Below are 14,769 nucleotides of genomic sequence, written 5' to 3' on the forward strand. Positions count from 1 at the left end.
TCAACTGACCTAGCACCGTTGACAGCCATGTCCTATGTGCATTTTCAGATGGCGAGAAGATTGAATTTGACTGGAATACAGGCACCAACATGGACACCAAAAAAGTGTCTTCCCATTTCCCTGTGGATCTCTCTGATTACCCTAGAAGCTTGCATCACTATGTCAATAGTCTCCTGGATCACAGAATCCCTGAAACAGACATGACTTTCCGACACATGGGTTCCACATTAATAGTTGTAAGTATGAATCGGCCAGCAAAAACAATACAGGGGATTATTAATGCTAATCACATCCTGCTCTGAGTTAGGTATAAGAGGGCATACAAAGATGTATAAAAGAAACACTGTGACCAAATGAATTTCCTCTCAAGCCAAAGAGTTTGCTGTTCCAAAAGGTATCAAAAGTGGCTAGGAATCTAACTGTATTCCATACTGATTTTATAAAATAGAAAGAGATCCATGACTGGCATTCAAAATTCATAATTTCTTGTGCAGTATTTTTGGCTTTCAGTGCATCACTATGCCTAACAATTGACGTATCAAATATGGATTATCAGCTAATGTTAACTGGACTCTGAGGTCCAGCCAGGCATGATAGTTGCTCTAAGTGTCTCCCACCATTTTGTAGGCAACAAGCACATGGCTTCAGATGGCATCGCGGACTCTTCCTTATGCCCAGACTTTGCAGGACCACCTCAATGGCTTAACAGAGTTGAACTTCCAGAAAATGGGGCTGCCAGATTTCCACATCCCAGACAACCTCTTCTTAAAAAGGTAAAAGCAAAGAAAATAACTAGAGAAATTCCCCAAATGATGTAAAGTAAATGGAAATTTTTACCTCGCATCATTTAGACTTTCGTAACTTTATTCACTACAAACCATTCAAACGAATATAAAATGCATTCTGCTTGCTTCCATCACAAGCACATGCCCACTTTGTTCCAGGTCAGAATATACAAGTAACCTGTTTACCTGCAAAGACTTTAAGGGGGACGGGGGGCCTGGAGAGCTTACTGACGATGGGCTTGCTGTTGAGCTATGAAAGGTCAGAATAGAAAGAGCATAGAATGAAAGCTGCTTCCTAAAAGATGTTCAGTTGAGAGATACAACCTAACACTAATAAGAAAGTCAGATGCCATACTTCCCTGTCCATTTCTATACTTACAAAAACATATGTAATGCTTTGATCACCTTATTTCATGAAAATAAGACAGTGAGCTGAAAGAAGCAATGGGCTTTCTATGTTGATTGATCTGTATATTATCCTCAAGATTGAAAAACTAAGTGCCCTATGTTAAATGGGCCCTTCTGTAGTCTATGGCTGAACAGCACACTGTAATAGGACAAATTACTGCAATTGACGGAGACTACTGAGTATAAAAGAGTAGCAGCTTAGAGGACCCCAGGACCTCCCTTTGCTACAGACATTTCAGGACCTCAGAACTGGATAGGGTCTCAGTGGCCATCAATCATCCTCCTGCGGAAAGTGGGAGTCTTAGGGAGACAGCATCCAGCCCACTCTGTAGTAATATAATAAATTATGTATTTACTTATGATGGTCAAACCCTGCCATCTGGCTTTCTTTTTAATAGATGATCATAATAGCCTCTCCCATGCGCATAATTTCAAAGCACTTGAAGGGATACTTTTTCATTTGACACCCAAGCCCATCTCTGGAGGTTAGCGGAGAGGGCACTATTATTTCTAACATGCAGGTGGCAGCACCGAGATTCAGGGAGACTAATTCACAAAGATAACTAATCAAGTAGTAGTAGCTAAAACTACCATCCCAGTTTACTGATTCACACATCTATATTCTTCCCACACACCAAGGTGCTTCACTTAAGTTTAGCAAATATACATCAACTGTCCACTATGTACAAAACACAAGAGTTCATGTAGTGAATAGACAAACTACACAAGGTCTATTTCCTCCCTTCTAGGAAGATAGTGTGCAGACACCAAATAACTATAAAAGTAGAATTTAGACTCTTTGTTACATAAGTTTAATTGATTACTTCACTGTAAGAATGAGAGCAATGATCTGTGATTTAAGTGAAGGTAATGATAAAGTGAGGCTCTTGGAAGTATTTGAAACAGATTGACAGGTAAAGGAAAAAGCAAATGATGCAGGCACAGAGGGAAAGATGATTAAAAGTGAGAGAAGTTTGGAAATGGAGCAGATACTTAGGTTTGAATTTTGAATTCTTGACGTCTGACGTGGGGACATTGTTCTTGTTGTTCATTTTAGTGATGGCCGGGTCAAATACACCTTTAATCAGAACACTGTGAAACTTGAGATTCCTTTGCCTTTGGGTGGTAAATCTTCCAAAGATCTAAAGATGCCAGAAACCATCAGGATACCAGCCATCAACTTCAAGTTTGTGGGAATCCACCTGCCATCTCAACAGTTCCAAGTCCCCACTTTTACAATTCCCGAGTTGTACCAACTGCAAGTGCCGCTCTTGGGTGTTCTAGATCTCTCCACGAATGTCTACAGCAACTTGTACAACTGGTCTGCTTCCTATACTGGTGGCAACACCAGCAGAGAACACTTCAGCCTTAAGGCTCAGTATCATATTAAGGCTGACTCTGTAGTTGACCTGCTTTCCTACAGTGTACAAGGTGAGCCCCTCTGAAATCCAGGGAGCACGATGCTAATTCACAAGAATAGACTGCTCCAGAGAAGAAAGGACTTACACTTTCCAACAGATAGTTTTCTTTCCTCTTAGAAGTTTCTTCGTGCATTCAACTTATAGAAATATTTGCCTAACATTTTATATATATATATATATATAAATTTCTCTGCTATTGGCCATTACAAAGAAAGCAGTTATATAAACCAGAAGCTAAAATTCATAAATGTTATAATAGGGTATATGAGGTACACTAAAGGCAGTGATCAGGGAAGGCTTCCTACCTACTGATATTAAATTATATATGTATATTATAGTTAAGGAGACTATTGTTCAAGTGATTCCAATAAATGAGACTTTATGATTGAGAAATTTTCAGACACTGTTTTGAACACGTTACTTTATAACCAATATCTTTCATTTTTATTTCAGGATCTGGAGAAACAACGTATGATTACAGAAATACATTCACATTGTCAAGTGATGGGTCTCTACACCACAAATTTCTAGATTCAAATGTCAAATTCAGTCATGTAGAAAAACTTGGAATCAACCCAGCCTCAAAAGGTTTACTGACATTCGATGCATCTAGTTCCTGGGACTCAACGATGTCTGCTTCAGTTCATTGGGACTCCAAAAAGAAACAACATTTGTATGTCAAAGATGTCAAGGCTGATGGGCAGTTTACAGCCTCTTCGTTCTATGCTAAAGGCACACATGGCCTGACTTTTCAGATGGATTCTACCACTGGCCAGCTGAGTGGAGAGTCCAATATAAGGTTTAACTCCTCCTACCTCCAGGGCACCAACCAGATAAAGGGACAGTACCAGGATGGCACCCTCTCCCTTGCTTCCACCTCTGATCTGCAAGATGGCATCTTCAAGAATACCGCTTCCCTGAAGTATGAGAACTATGCACTGACTTTGAAATCTGACAGCAATGGGAAGTATGAGAACTTTGCCACTTCTAACAAGCTGGACCTGACCTTCTCTAAACAAAAAGCATCATTACGTTCTGAGTATCAGGCTGATTACAAGTCTCTGACATTCCTCACCCAGCTTTCTGGATCACTAGATTCCCGTGGCTTCGAATTAAATGCTGATATCACAGGCAATGACAAAACAAATAGTGGTGCTCACAAGGCAACGCTGAAGATTTCACAGGATGGTCTATCTACCAGTGCAACCACCAACCTAAAATACAGTCCCCTCTTGCTGGAGAATGAGATGAATGCAGACCTCAGACTCTCTGGGGCATCCATGAAACTAACAACCAATGGCCGCTTCAGAGAGCATTATGCAAAATTCAGCCTAGATGGAAAAGCTGCCCTCACAGAGGTCTCACTGGGAAGTGTTTATCAGGCCATGATTCTGGGCATGGACAGTAACAATGTTTTCAACTTCAGAATCAGCCAGGAAGGGCTAAAGCTTTCAAATGACATGAAGGGTTCCTATGCTGAGATGAAACTTGACCATACTAACAGTTTGAACATTGCAGGTCTGTCCCTGGACTTCTCTTCAAAAATGGACAACATTTATAGCTCTGACAAGTTTTATAAACAAAATTTTAACCTGCATCTGCAGCCCTTGATTCTTGTAACTACTTTCAACAATGACCTGAAATACAATGCTCTAGATTGGAACAGCAACGGGAAGCTACGGCTGGAACCCCTGAAGCTCAATGTAGGGGGAAATCTAAAAGGAACCTACCAAAATAATGAAATCAAACACATCTATGCCTTGTCTTATGCTGACTTATCAGCAAGCTACCAAGCAGATACTGTAGCTAGAGTTCAAGGTGCAGAGTTCAGCCATCGGTTCAACACAGACATTGCTGGACTGGCTTCCTCTGTGGATATCAGTACAACCTACAATTCAGACTCGCTGCATTTCAGCAACATTGTCCACTCTGCTATAGCTCCCTTTACCCTGGCTACGGATGTACACACAAATGCCAATGGGATTCTGTCTCTCTGGGGAGAACATACAGGGCAGCTTTACAGCAAATTCTTGTTGAAAGCAGAACCTCTGGCTCTCACTTTTGCTCATGATTACAAAGGATCTACAACTCACCATTTCAGGTCCAGGAAAATCATCAGCACAGCTTTTGATCACAAAGTCAGTGCCCTGCTTACTCCAGCTGAACAGATGAGCTCCTGGAAATTCAAGACCCAATTCAATGATAATCAGTACAGCCAGGACTTTGAAGCTTACAATACTAAAGAAAAAATCGGTGTGGAGTTTACTGGGCAAGCCCTGACTGATGTCTCTATGCTGAACTCCCCAATCAAAGTGCCATTTTTACTCAGCGAACCTGTCAATGTGCTGAACTCCTTGGAGATGAAGGATGCTGCTGACAAGCCTCAAGAATTTACAATTGTTGCTTTCATAAAGTATGATAAGAACCAAGATGTTCACACAATCAGCCTCCCATTCTTGAACATCTTGCCAGACTATGTGGAAAGAAATCGAAAAGTCATTATAGCTGTGCTGGAAAGTATACAGAAAGAACTGAAAAGCATCGATACTGACCAAGTTGTAAGAAAATACAGAGCATCCCTGGGAAGCTTCTCACAGCAAGTTAATGATTATCTGAACGATTTCAATTGGGACAGACAAGTTTCCAGTGCCAAAGAGACACTAACCACTTTCACAGAAAATTATGGAATTACAGAAAATGATCTACAAGTGGCATTGGATAATGCCAAAATCAATATCAATGAAAAACTCTCTGATCTTCAGACATATATGATTCAATTTGATCAGTATATTAGAGATAATTATGATCTACATGATTTTAAGATAGCTATTGCTAAGATTATTGATCGAATCCTTGAAAAAGTAAAAATTCTTGATGAACATTATCATATCCGTGTAAATTTAGCAAAGACAATCCATGATCTACATTTGTTTATTGAAAACATTGATTTTAACAAAATTGGGGGCAGTACTGCATCGTGGGTTCAAAATGTAGATACCAAGTATCAAATCAGAATCCAGATACAAGAAAAATTACAGCAGCTCAGGATACAGATTCAGGATACAGACATCCAGCAATTTTCTGCAAAGTTAAATCAACAGATTGAAGCTGCTAATATCAGAATGCTTTTAGATCAGTTGAGAAGTATAATTGAATTTCAAAGAATAAATGACTTTATTGAGCATGTCAAATACCTTGTTATGAATTTTATTGATACTCTTGAAGTAACTGATAAAATCAATTCTTTCAGAGCCATCCTCCATGAGTTCATTAAGAAATATGAATTAGAACTACAAATCCAGATTTTAGGGGATAAATTAGTACATTTGGCCCACCAATATAAGCTAAAGGAGACTGTTCAGAAACTAAGCAATGCCCTACTACAAGTTGAGATAAAAGATTACTATGAGAAATTGGGTGGGTTTATTGATGATGCCGTGAAGCAGCTTAAAGCATTGTCCTTTAAAAAATTCATTGAAGAAGTAAACAGATTGCTTGACCTGTTGGTAAAGAAATTGAAGGCATTTGATTACCACCAGTTTGTAGATGGCACCAACAATATAATCCGTGAAGTGACTCAGAGAATCAATAGTGAAATTCAGGGGCTAGACCTACAACGGAAAGCTGAAGCACTAAAACAGTTTATAGGAGACATCAAGGACTTGGTATCTGACGCCAAAGTATCTATGCTCATTGATTGGTTTCTAGATGCAGTGAATCTTGTGAAAGATTATTTCCAATATCCTCTAGAAGATGTACGAGACCGACTTTATCAATTAAACATTCAGTGGGAAATTGAGCGATACCTGTCTCTGGTAAGCCAAGTTTACAATACACTGGTCACTTACATTTCTGACTGGTGGGTTCTTGCTGCTAAGAACCTTACTGACTTTGCCCAACAATATTCTATCCAAGACTGGGCTGAAAAGGTGAACGCATTGGTGGAACAAGGGTTCATCATTCCTGAAATCCAGACTGCCCTTGGGACCATGCCTGCCTTTGAGGTCAGTCTTCGTGCTTTGCAGAATGCTACCTTCCTGACTCCTGACTTCATCGTCCCCTTGACAGATTTGAGGATTCCATCCATTAAGATAAATTTCAAAGAGTTGAAAGATATAAAAATTCCATCTAGATTTTCAACACCAGAGTTTACTATCTTCAACACCTTCCATATTCCTTCCTTTACAATTGATTTGGAAGAAATAAAAGCCAAAGTCATCAGAACCATTGACCAGATGATGGATGGTGAAATGCGGTGGCCAGTTCCAGACATATACCTGAAGGATCTAATGATGGGGGACTTACCTCTAACTGGATTTACTCTCCCCGACTTCCATTTCCCAGAAATTAAGGTTCCAGAACTTGTAATCCCAAACCTCAACCCTAAAGATTTTCAAGTGGCTGACCTTCACATACCAGAATTCCAGCTCCCCCACATCTCAGATACAATCACCATCCCTGCTTTTGGCAAGCTGAGTAGCATTTTGAAAATCCAGTCTCCTTTTTTCACGTTAGATGCAAATGCTGACATACAGAATGTAACTATTTCAGAGAACAAGGCAGAGATCACAGCTTCCATCACTGCCAAAGGACAGTCTAAATTGGAAGTTCTCAATTTTGACTTTCAAGCAAATGCACAACTCTTAGAACCCAAGATCCATCCATTGGCTCTGAAGGAGTCTGTGAACTTCTCCAGCAAATACCTCAGAATGGAGCATGAGAGTAAAATGCTGTTTTATGGAAATTCCATTGAGGGAAAATCAGATACCACGGCAAGCTTGCACACAGAAAAAAACACATTGGAGTTTAATAATAATGTGATTCTCAAGGTAAACCATCAGTTTGCCCTGGACAGCCACACAAAATACTTTCACAAATTGAACATCCCTCAGTTTGACTTCTCTAGTAAGGCTGAACTGCTCAATGAAATGAAGACACTAATGGAAGCTGGAGACTTATCCTGGACTTCTTCTGGATCAGGCTCATGGAAATGGTCCTGTCCCAACTTCTCAGATGAGGGAACACATGAATCACAAAGTAGCCTCACTGTGAAAAGGCCCATTGCTTCCTTTGGATTCTTCAATAAGATCAACAGCAAACACCTGAGTGTGAACCAAAACCTGACTTTTGAGTCTAGCCTCTTTGACTATTTTAACTTGGAAGTTAAGTCAGATGTTGAATCCCAGCATGTGGGCCACAGTGTTCTAACTGCTAGAGGCACAGCATTGCGCAGGGAAATGATTGCAGAGATAACTGGTGACCACAATGCTCATTTAAATGGAAAAGTTATTGGAACTTTGAAAAATTCTCTTTTCTTTTCTGCACAGCCATTTCAGATGACAGCATCCACAAATAATGAAGGAAATTTGAAAGTTAGTTTTCCCTTAAAATTGACAGGGAAGATAGACTTCTTGAATAACTATGCACTGTTTCTGAGTCCTGATGCCCAGCAAACAAGTTGGCAAGCAAGTGCTAGATTCAATCAATACAAGTACAACCAAAATTTCTCAGCTACCAACAATGAGAACAGCATTGAAGCCCATGTAGGGATCAATGGAGATGCCAACCTGGATTTCTTAAACATTCCTTTAACAATTCCTGAAGTGAATCTACCCTACACACTACTTACAACTCCTCCACTGAAAGATTTCTCCATATGGGAACAAACAGGCTTGAAGAAATTCTTGAAAACAACAAAGCAATCATTTGATTTAAGCATAAATGCTCAGTATAAGAAAAACAAAGACAAACATTCCATTGCAATTCCTTTGGGCCTGTTTTATGAGTTTATCAATCACAGCATCAATTCAATGAACTGGCATTTTGAGAAAGTCAGAGATGATGCATTGCATGTTCTTACCACTTCATATAATGAAGCAAAAGTTAAGCTTGACAGGTATGAAGCTGAAAACCTCAACAAGCCTCCCCGGACCTTTCAAATTCCTGGATACACGATCCCAGTTGCCAACATGGAAGTGTCTCCATTCACGGTGGAGACCTTGGCCTCCAGCCCTGTGATCCCCAAAGCCATCAGCACCCCTAGTTTCTCCATTCTGGGTTCTAGTTTCTCTGTGCCATCGTATACGTTAGATCTGCAATCCCTAGAGCTACCAATCCTTCATGTCCCCAGAAATCTACTCCAGCTTTCTCTCCCAGATTTCAAGGAACTGAGTACCATAAACAATATTTTGGTTCCAGCTCTGGGCAATATTACCTATGACTTTTCCTTTAAATCAAGTTTTATGACCCTAAATACCAATGCTGTGCTTTATAACCAGTCAGATATTGTTGCCCATTTCCTTTCGTCCTCTTGGTTTGTCATGGACGCACTGCAATACAAACTAGAAGGTACGTCGAGTCTGACGAGGAAAAGAGGGCTGAAGTTAGCCACAGCTCTGTCCCTGAGTAACAAATATGTGGAAGGAAGTCATGACAGCACCATTAGCTTAACCAAGAAAAGCATGGAGGCATCAGTGACAACAACTGCAAAAGCCCACTTTCCAACTCTGAGAATGAACTTCAAGCAAGAACTTAATGGAAATACCAAGTCAAAACCTACTATTTCTTCATCCATTGAACTGAAATATGACTTCAGTTCCTCCAAGCTGGACTCCACTGCAAAAGGAGCACTGGACCACAAGCTCAGCTTAGAAAGCCTTACTTCTTACCTCGCCATTGAATCATCTACGAAAGGGGATGTCAAGGGTTCCATCCTCTCACGGGAATATTCTGGAAGTGTTGCCAGTGAAGCTAACACTTACCTGAATTCCAAAGGCAGTCGAGCTTCAGTGAAGCTGCAAGGGACTTCCAAAGTTGATGGTATCGGGAATCTTGAAGTAAAAGAAAATTTTTCTGGCGAAGTTACTCTCAGACACATATACGCCATCTGGGAACACAACACGAAGAACCACGTACAGCTAAAGAGCCTCTTTTTCACCAGTGGCGAGCATACAAGCAAAGCCACCCTGGAGCTTTCCCCATGGACAATGTCCGCCCTTGTTCAGCTTCGCTCAAGTCAACCTAGTTCTCTCCTTGATAACGCTTACTTTGGCCAAGAAGTGGCTCTGAATGCTAACACTAAGATCCAGAAGGTGAGCTGGAAAAGTGAGGTCCAGGTGCATACTGGGTCACTCAGGAACAATGTAGAGTTTTCCAATGACCAAGAAGAGGCACGCCTTGACCTGGCAGGATCCTTAGAAGGAAACCTAGGGTATCTCAAAAACATCATCCTACCAGTGTATGACAAGAGCTTACCGGACCTCCTGAAGCTGGATTTAACTACCAAAACTGGCAAGAAACAGTATCTTCATGCTTCAACTTCTCTTGTATACACCAAAAACTGCAATGGCCATCTTTTCTCTATCCCTGTGCAACAACTGGCTGACAAATTCATTATCCCAGGACTAAAACTCAATTATCTGAGCTCAGATCTTGTTATACCTTCATTTCAAGTCCCTTTTACAGATCTTAAGGTTCCATCCTACAAACTTGACTTTAGTGGAATTGAAATCTATAAGAAGTTAAGTACTTCACCATTTGCTCTCAACCTACCAATGCTCCCCAAAGTAAACTTCCCCCAAGTTGATGTGATAACAAAATATTCTGAATCAGACGATTCCTCAACTCCATATTTCGAGATCACTATGCCTGAAGCTCAGTTAACTGTGTCCCAGTTCACTCTTCCAGTTGGCAGTGCTGCTCTGGATGTAAATGAGGTGGCCAATAAGATTGCTGATTTTGAGTTGCCCACCATCACCATACCTGAGCAAACTATTGAGATTCCTTCCTTGAAATTCTCTGTACCCACGGGGATCTTTGTTCCATTCTTTGGAACACTGACTGCAAGTTTTGGTGTGACCTCTCCCCTGTATAATGCCACCTGGAGTGCTGGTTTGAAAAACAAAGCAGATCATATTGAAACATTCTTGGATTCCACATGCAGCTCAACCTTACAGTTTCTGGAATATGACCTCAATGGTAAGGGAAAATGTCTTGTCCTTCCCTCCCCTGAGCTATTCTATGTTTTCATTGAGCGTTATGAGTAAATGATGATGTATTTAGTTATGACTAAAACACAATTGCTGTCTATACCAAAATTTAAAGGAGGAACTAGGTAGACAGATGATGGATAGGTGGATAGATAGATATATAGGCAAATACTCTGTATATGGAAAATAAACTGTAAAATAGCTGATATTCAAGAAGATTCAAAGAAAATACATTTTCTGTAATTGTTTTTAAGATTTTATTTACTTTTTAACAAAGCTGTAGAGATTCTGGAGCAACTCACTGCTAGAGAACATGACTAGCATGGATGAGGTGCTGGGTAATATCTCCAGCACTGCAAAACAAAGAAAAAAATCAAATTTAGTAAAAATTTTAAAAAACTTTACACTACATCTTTAAACCTGTAAGTTGGGTTTGCAGATATAATGATAGTTTTCACAATGTTATTCACCTAATGAATATAAAAATCTTTCCTCTAAAGTCATAGGAACACACAGTCTTGAAGACTACACATTTATCTCTAAGACCAAAGGAACATTTGCACATCGTGACTTCAGTGCAGAATATTATGAAGATATCAAATATGAAGGACTTCGGTAGGAAATGTTTACTGAAACTTCGCCCCCTTTACAAAACTCTGTGATGTGTGCCATCCCTGCACCCTCCTCTGAACCATTCATCAACCCTTCTGCTTTCAGGACCGCACAGGAAGAGATTCGCCTTGACATCAGCAGTCCAGCATTCACCGATCTCCACCTGAACTACCAAGGGAATGAGAGGAGATTCTTCTTCTCGGTAGCCTCCCCAGCCATTGGCTCTGTGGGCCTGGACATGTGGGTGGTTAACGATACTGTGATGGGGGATGTCTACTTCCACCCTCAGGTGAGTCCCATCTAATGGCACACACCCAAGAGTAAGAGAATTGGAGCAGATATACTAAATTCAAGGCAATTTTTTCAGAGTATTCAATCTAGGTAAAAGGCAGTAAGCAAGCTGATCTCCTTCCCTGGGGAACTATTCTCTAGAAAATATTCTAACATGCCCTTTGCTGAACTTAATTATTAGCTGCCTGCATGATATCACATCAGCTCTATAATTTTATTATTTCTCAGCAAATCCAGAAATACGAGAATTATACTTCATTGCCTCTATCATGGGCATAATTTGCCATGCACGTAGTTTGCTTTTGTTTTTTTTCAAATAGTGTTTCTGGAGTATTTGAAGCTTTAAAACTCTTCACTGAGATGTGTCAAACTTCAAGTTCTGCTAGGGTTGATCAAAGATGCCATTACCAGAAGGGGAGACTTGAAGCTAAAATTTCTCATAGTCTCGGAGAATGAATACTAAAATTGGTACTCTAGAGCTCTGCTGGATAGGCTCTGTACCTTTTCTGTTTCTTTGCTACTTCTTTCCCTGAATGTACTCTTCCCTCCTTTGCCTCCTCCACTTCTTCTTCCCTGAATGTATCATTCCTTGCCTTTTTCCTCCTCTTCCCCATTCCTCTTCCTTCTCCTTTTCATCTCCATTCTCCCAGTTTTCAATCCCAGGAGGCCTATAAATGCCAAGTATATTTTTTATCCATTCAGGGGTAGGTGATAAAGGAAAATTAACAACAGTAGGCTTATTTAACCAAAACAAACACATGAACTGGCATTCTCTTTAGAATCTGAAATAGCCTCTAATCTTTACTTTTAACTGCTAATGAAGTTTTAGTGTAGCATATTATACAGAGTATTTTTATCTATATTGTTTTTCTGGTTTTAGTCCTCCCCAGATAAAAAACTCAACATACTCAAAACTGAGTGGATACACCAGAAATCTGATAATGAAAGTGAGATCAAGTTTAATTGGGAAGAGGAGGCAATTTCCATCCTGCTAAGTTCTCTGAAAGACAATGTACCCAAAGCTACAGAAGCTTTTTATGACTATGTCAACAAATACCACCAGGAATACACAGGACTCAGCCTGGAAGACACTTCAACAAGGCTGAGAAGAAGTATTCAGAACAACGCCAAGTGGGCCTACCAGGGGACCATGGGCCAAATTGAAGAACTGGGTATGGGATTCCAGACAGCAGCCAGTGGCACCACAAGAACCTACCAAGAATGGAAGGACAAGGCTCAGAACCTTTACCAGGAAATGTTGGCTGAGGATGGCCAAAGCACTTTCCACAGATGTAAAGATAAAATATTTGACAGCATCATACAAGTCACTCGGCACTATAACATGGCAGTCAAACACCTGACTGACTCATTCATTCATTTCTCGAAGTTGAGCTTCCAGCTCCCAGGGCAAAATGTGACATATACTAGTGATGAGCTCTGCACTATGGTCATTAGGAAAGCAGGGAAGATACTGTCCCAAGCGTATTCAAACATCCATAATAGCTTAGAAAAGCTGCTTTCTTATGCCCAAAACCTGGTGGAGAAATCTGACTTAATTAAAGATCTAAAGATTAAATGTCCTTTCTATTCAAGGAGCTACAAACTAATTGATATAATTGCCGAGTCCAGGGAACTGTTGGACACTATATCAGAATCAGTTCAAGACATAGCTAATGATCTTCAGTCTTTCAAGTTTACAGAGTTCTTGAGGGAGTTTCAGAACGTTTTACAAGGCTTTTTGCAAGGGACAGAAGAAGGAATTAAAAACTTAAGGGAGATCACATTAACTAATCTCCTGAATGATAGTAGCATTACCTTCAAGGAATATATTCTATATGGCTTTAGATTCCTGAAACAAAACCTATACCTTGACTTCACTGAGTTCAATGAATTTGTTCAAAGCAATCTCCAACAAGCTTCTGACAAGTTACAGCTACTCCATCAGCACATAAAGGCTCTTTGTGAAGCCTATTTTGATCCAAGCATAATTGGTCAGTCAGTAAAATATCATGAACTTGAAGAAAAGTTTGTCCACTTGGTCAAATATATTGCGGAGCTCCTTGCAGACTTCCATTACACATATACTGCCACTGTGACTCACTTTGCTTCACAATTCTCAATTCAAGTTGAGGAGTTTATGCTCAGAGAGACCCAAGAATATCTTAACATCCTTACAGATGTAGATGGAAAAGGGAAAGAGAAGATTGAAGAGCTTTACAACACTGCTCAGGAAATAATTCAAAGCTGGTTCCTTGCAATAAAGGAAATCATTTCCGATTACCACCAGCAGCTCAGATCTAAACTGCAGGAGTTTTCAGACCAACTCTCTGATTACCATGAAAAATTCATTGCTGAGTCCAAAAGATTGATTGACCTGTCCATTCAAAGCTACAGCATAGTCTTAAGCTACCTCATTGAATTACTGGAAAAGCTACAGTCAGCCACAGTCAGTGGTATAAGCCCCTATGTAAGCCTTGTTCCAGGAGGACTGACAATCACTTACTAATTCTTAAAAACAATCCTCAATTATTAATCTATTCCAATTAAACTTTCACATTGTAGAGGTGGAAATACTGAAAAACATCCACTGAGCCAGGCCCAAAACAGCACCGCAAGTACAAGCAGGTACGAACAAGACCTTGACTGAGAAACGACATGGGATCTCTGAAGGTCTCTGAACTCTGAGGCATTTCTGGCAAGTTAAAGAGAATCAGGGTCTGCATTATTTTTTTGTTAAACTTAGGGGAAGGGGGATAAACAAATAAATGGAGTCTTTACTGTGTATCATACACTACTCACTGTGCCTCATTTGTTTTGACCCATAGTGGAATGAAGGTATCAGCTCAAATGTTCTGACATTCGCAAATCACTAGAAGAACATATACTGTGATTCAAGTGATAGGAAAAACAGAGGAAGTTAGAAGTTTAAGGGAGCAAACTACTTTTCCACTTGAAAGAGGCAAATGTATGTGCCAAGTAGAAGGGAAAAAAGTATTCATAAAGATGTTATACATAGTTTGATCATATGGAGCATCCCACATCTGTACCATACAATTTTCCCCAGCAAACTGTCTGGCTTTGCCAGGCAAGGCTCTCTGTTGGACCTGGAGAAGGCATTTTATTTCCCTCTGACTGTTAGCATTGGAGAAGGGATGTCCAAAGTAAGGGACTAGTCCCTAGGGATTCTTCACACAGGGATCCCAGGAGTCTCCCTGCATCTTAACCGGGGTGAACAGCTGTTAAATGGCTGTCATTGAAGAACTA

General features: G+C 40.2%; 1 protein-coding gene across 1 annotated transcript in view; it reads left to right on the plus strand.

Annotated features, from left to right (window-relative positions):
* Nucleotides 1-14,287, plus strand: part of Apob (apolipoprotein B) — a 39,975-nt gene extending 25,688 nt beyond the window's left edge. Inside the window, exons 22-28 of the mRNA XM_013013544.1 lie at nt 49-236; nt 628-773; nt 2,251-2,624; nt 3,068-10,591; nt 11,103-11,217; nt 11,320-11,503; nt 12,386-14,287. Of these exons, the coding sequence (XP_012868998.1) occupies nt 49-236; nt 628-773; nt 2,251-2,624; nt 3,068-10,591; nt 11,103-11,217; nt 11,320-11,503; nt 12,386-14,011 (10,157 nt within the window). The 3' untranslated portion in view covers nt 14,012-14,287. The remainder of the gene's footprint in view (nt 1-48; nt 237-627; nt 774-2,250; nt 2,625-3,067; nt 10,592-11,102; nt 11,218-11,319; nt 11,504-12,385) is intronic.
* The last annotated feature ends 482 nt before the right edge of the window (nt 14,288-14,769 follow it).

Source organism: Dipodomys ordii, unplaced genomic scaffold, assembly GCF_000151885.1.
Source record: "Dipodomys ordii isolate 6190 unplaced genomic scaffold, Dord_2.0 Scaffold20, whole genome shotgun sequence".
Lineage (NCBI taxonomy): Eukaryota > Metazoa > Chordata > Mammalia > Rodentia > Heteromyidae > Dipodomys > Dipodomys ordii.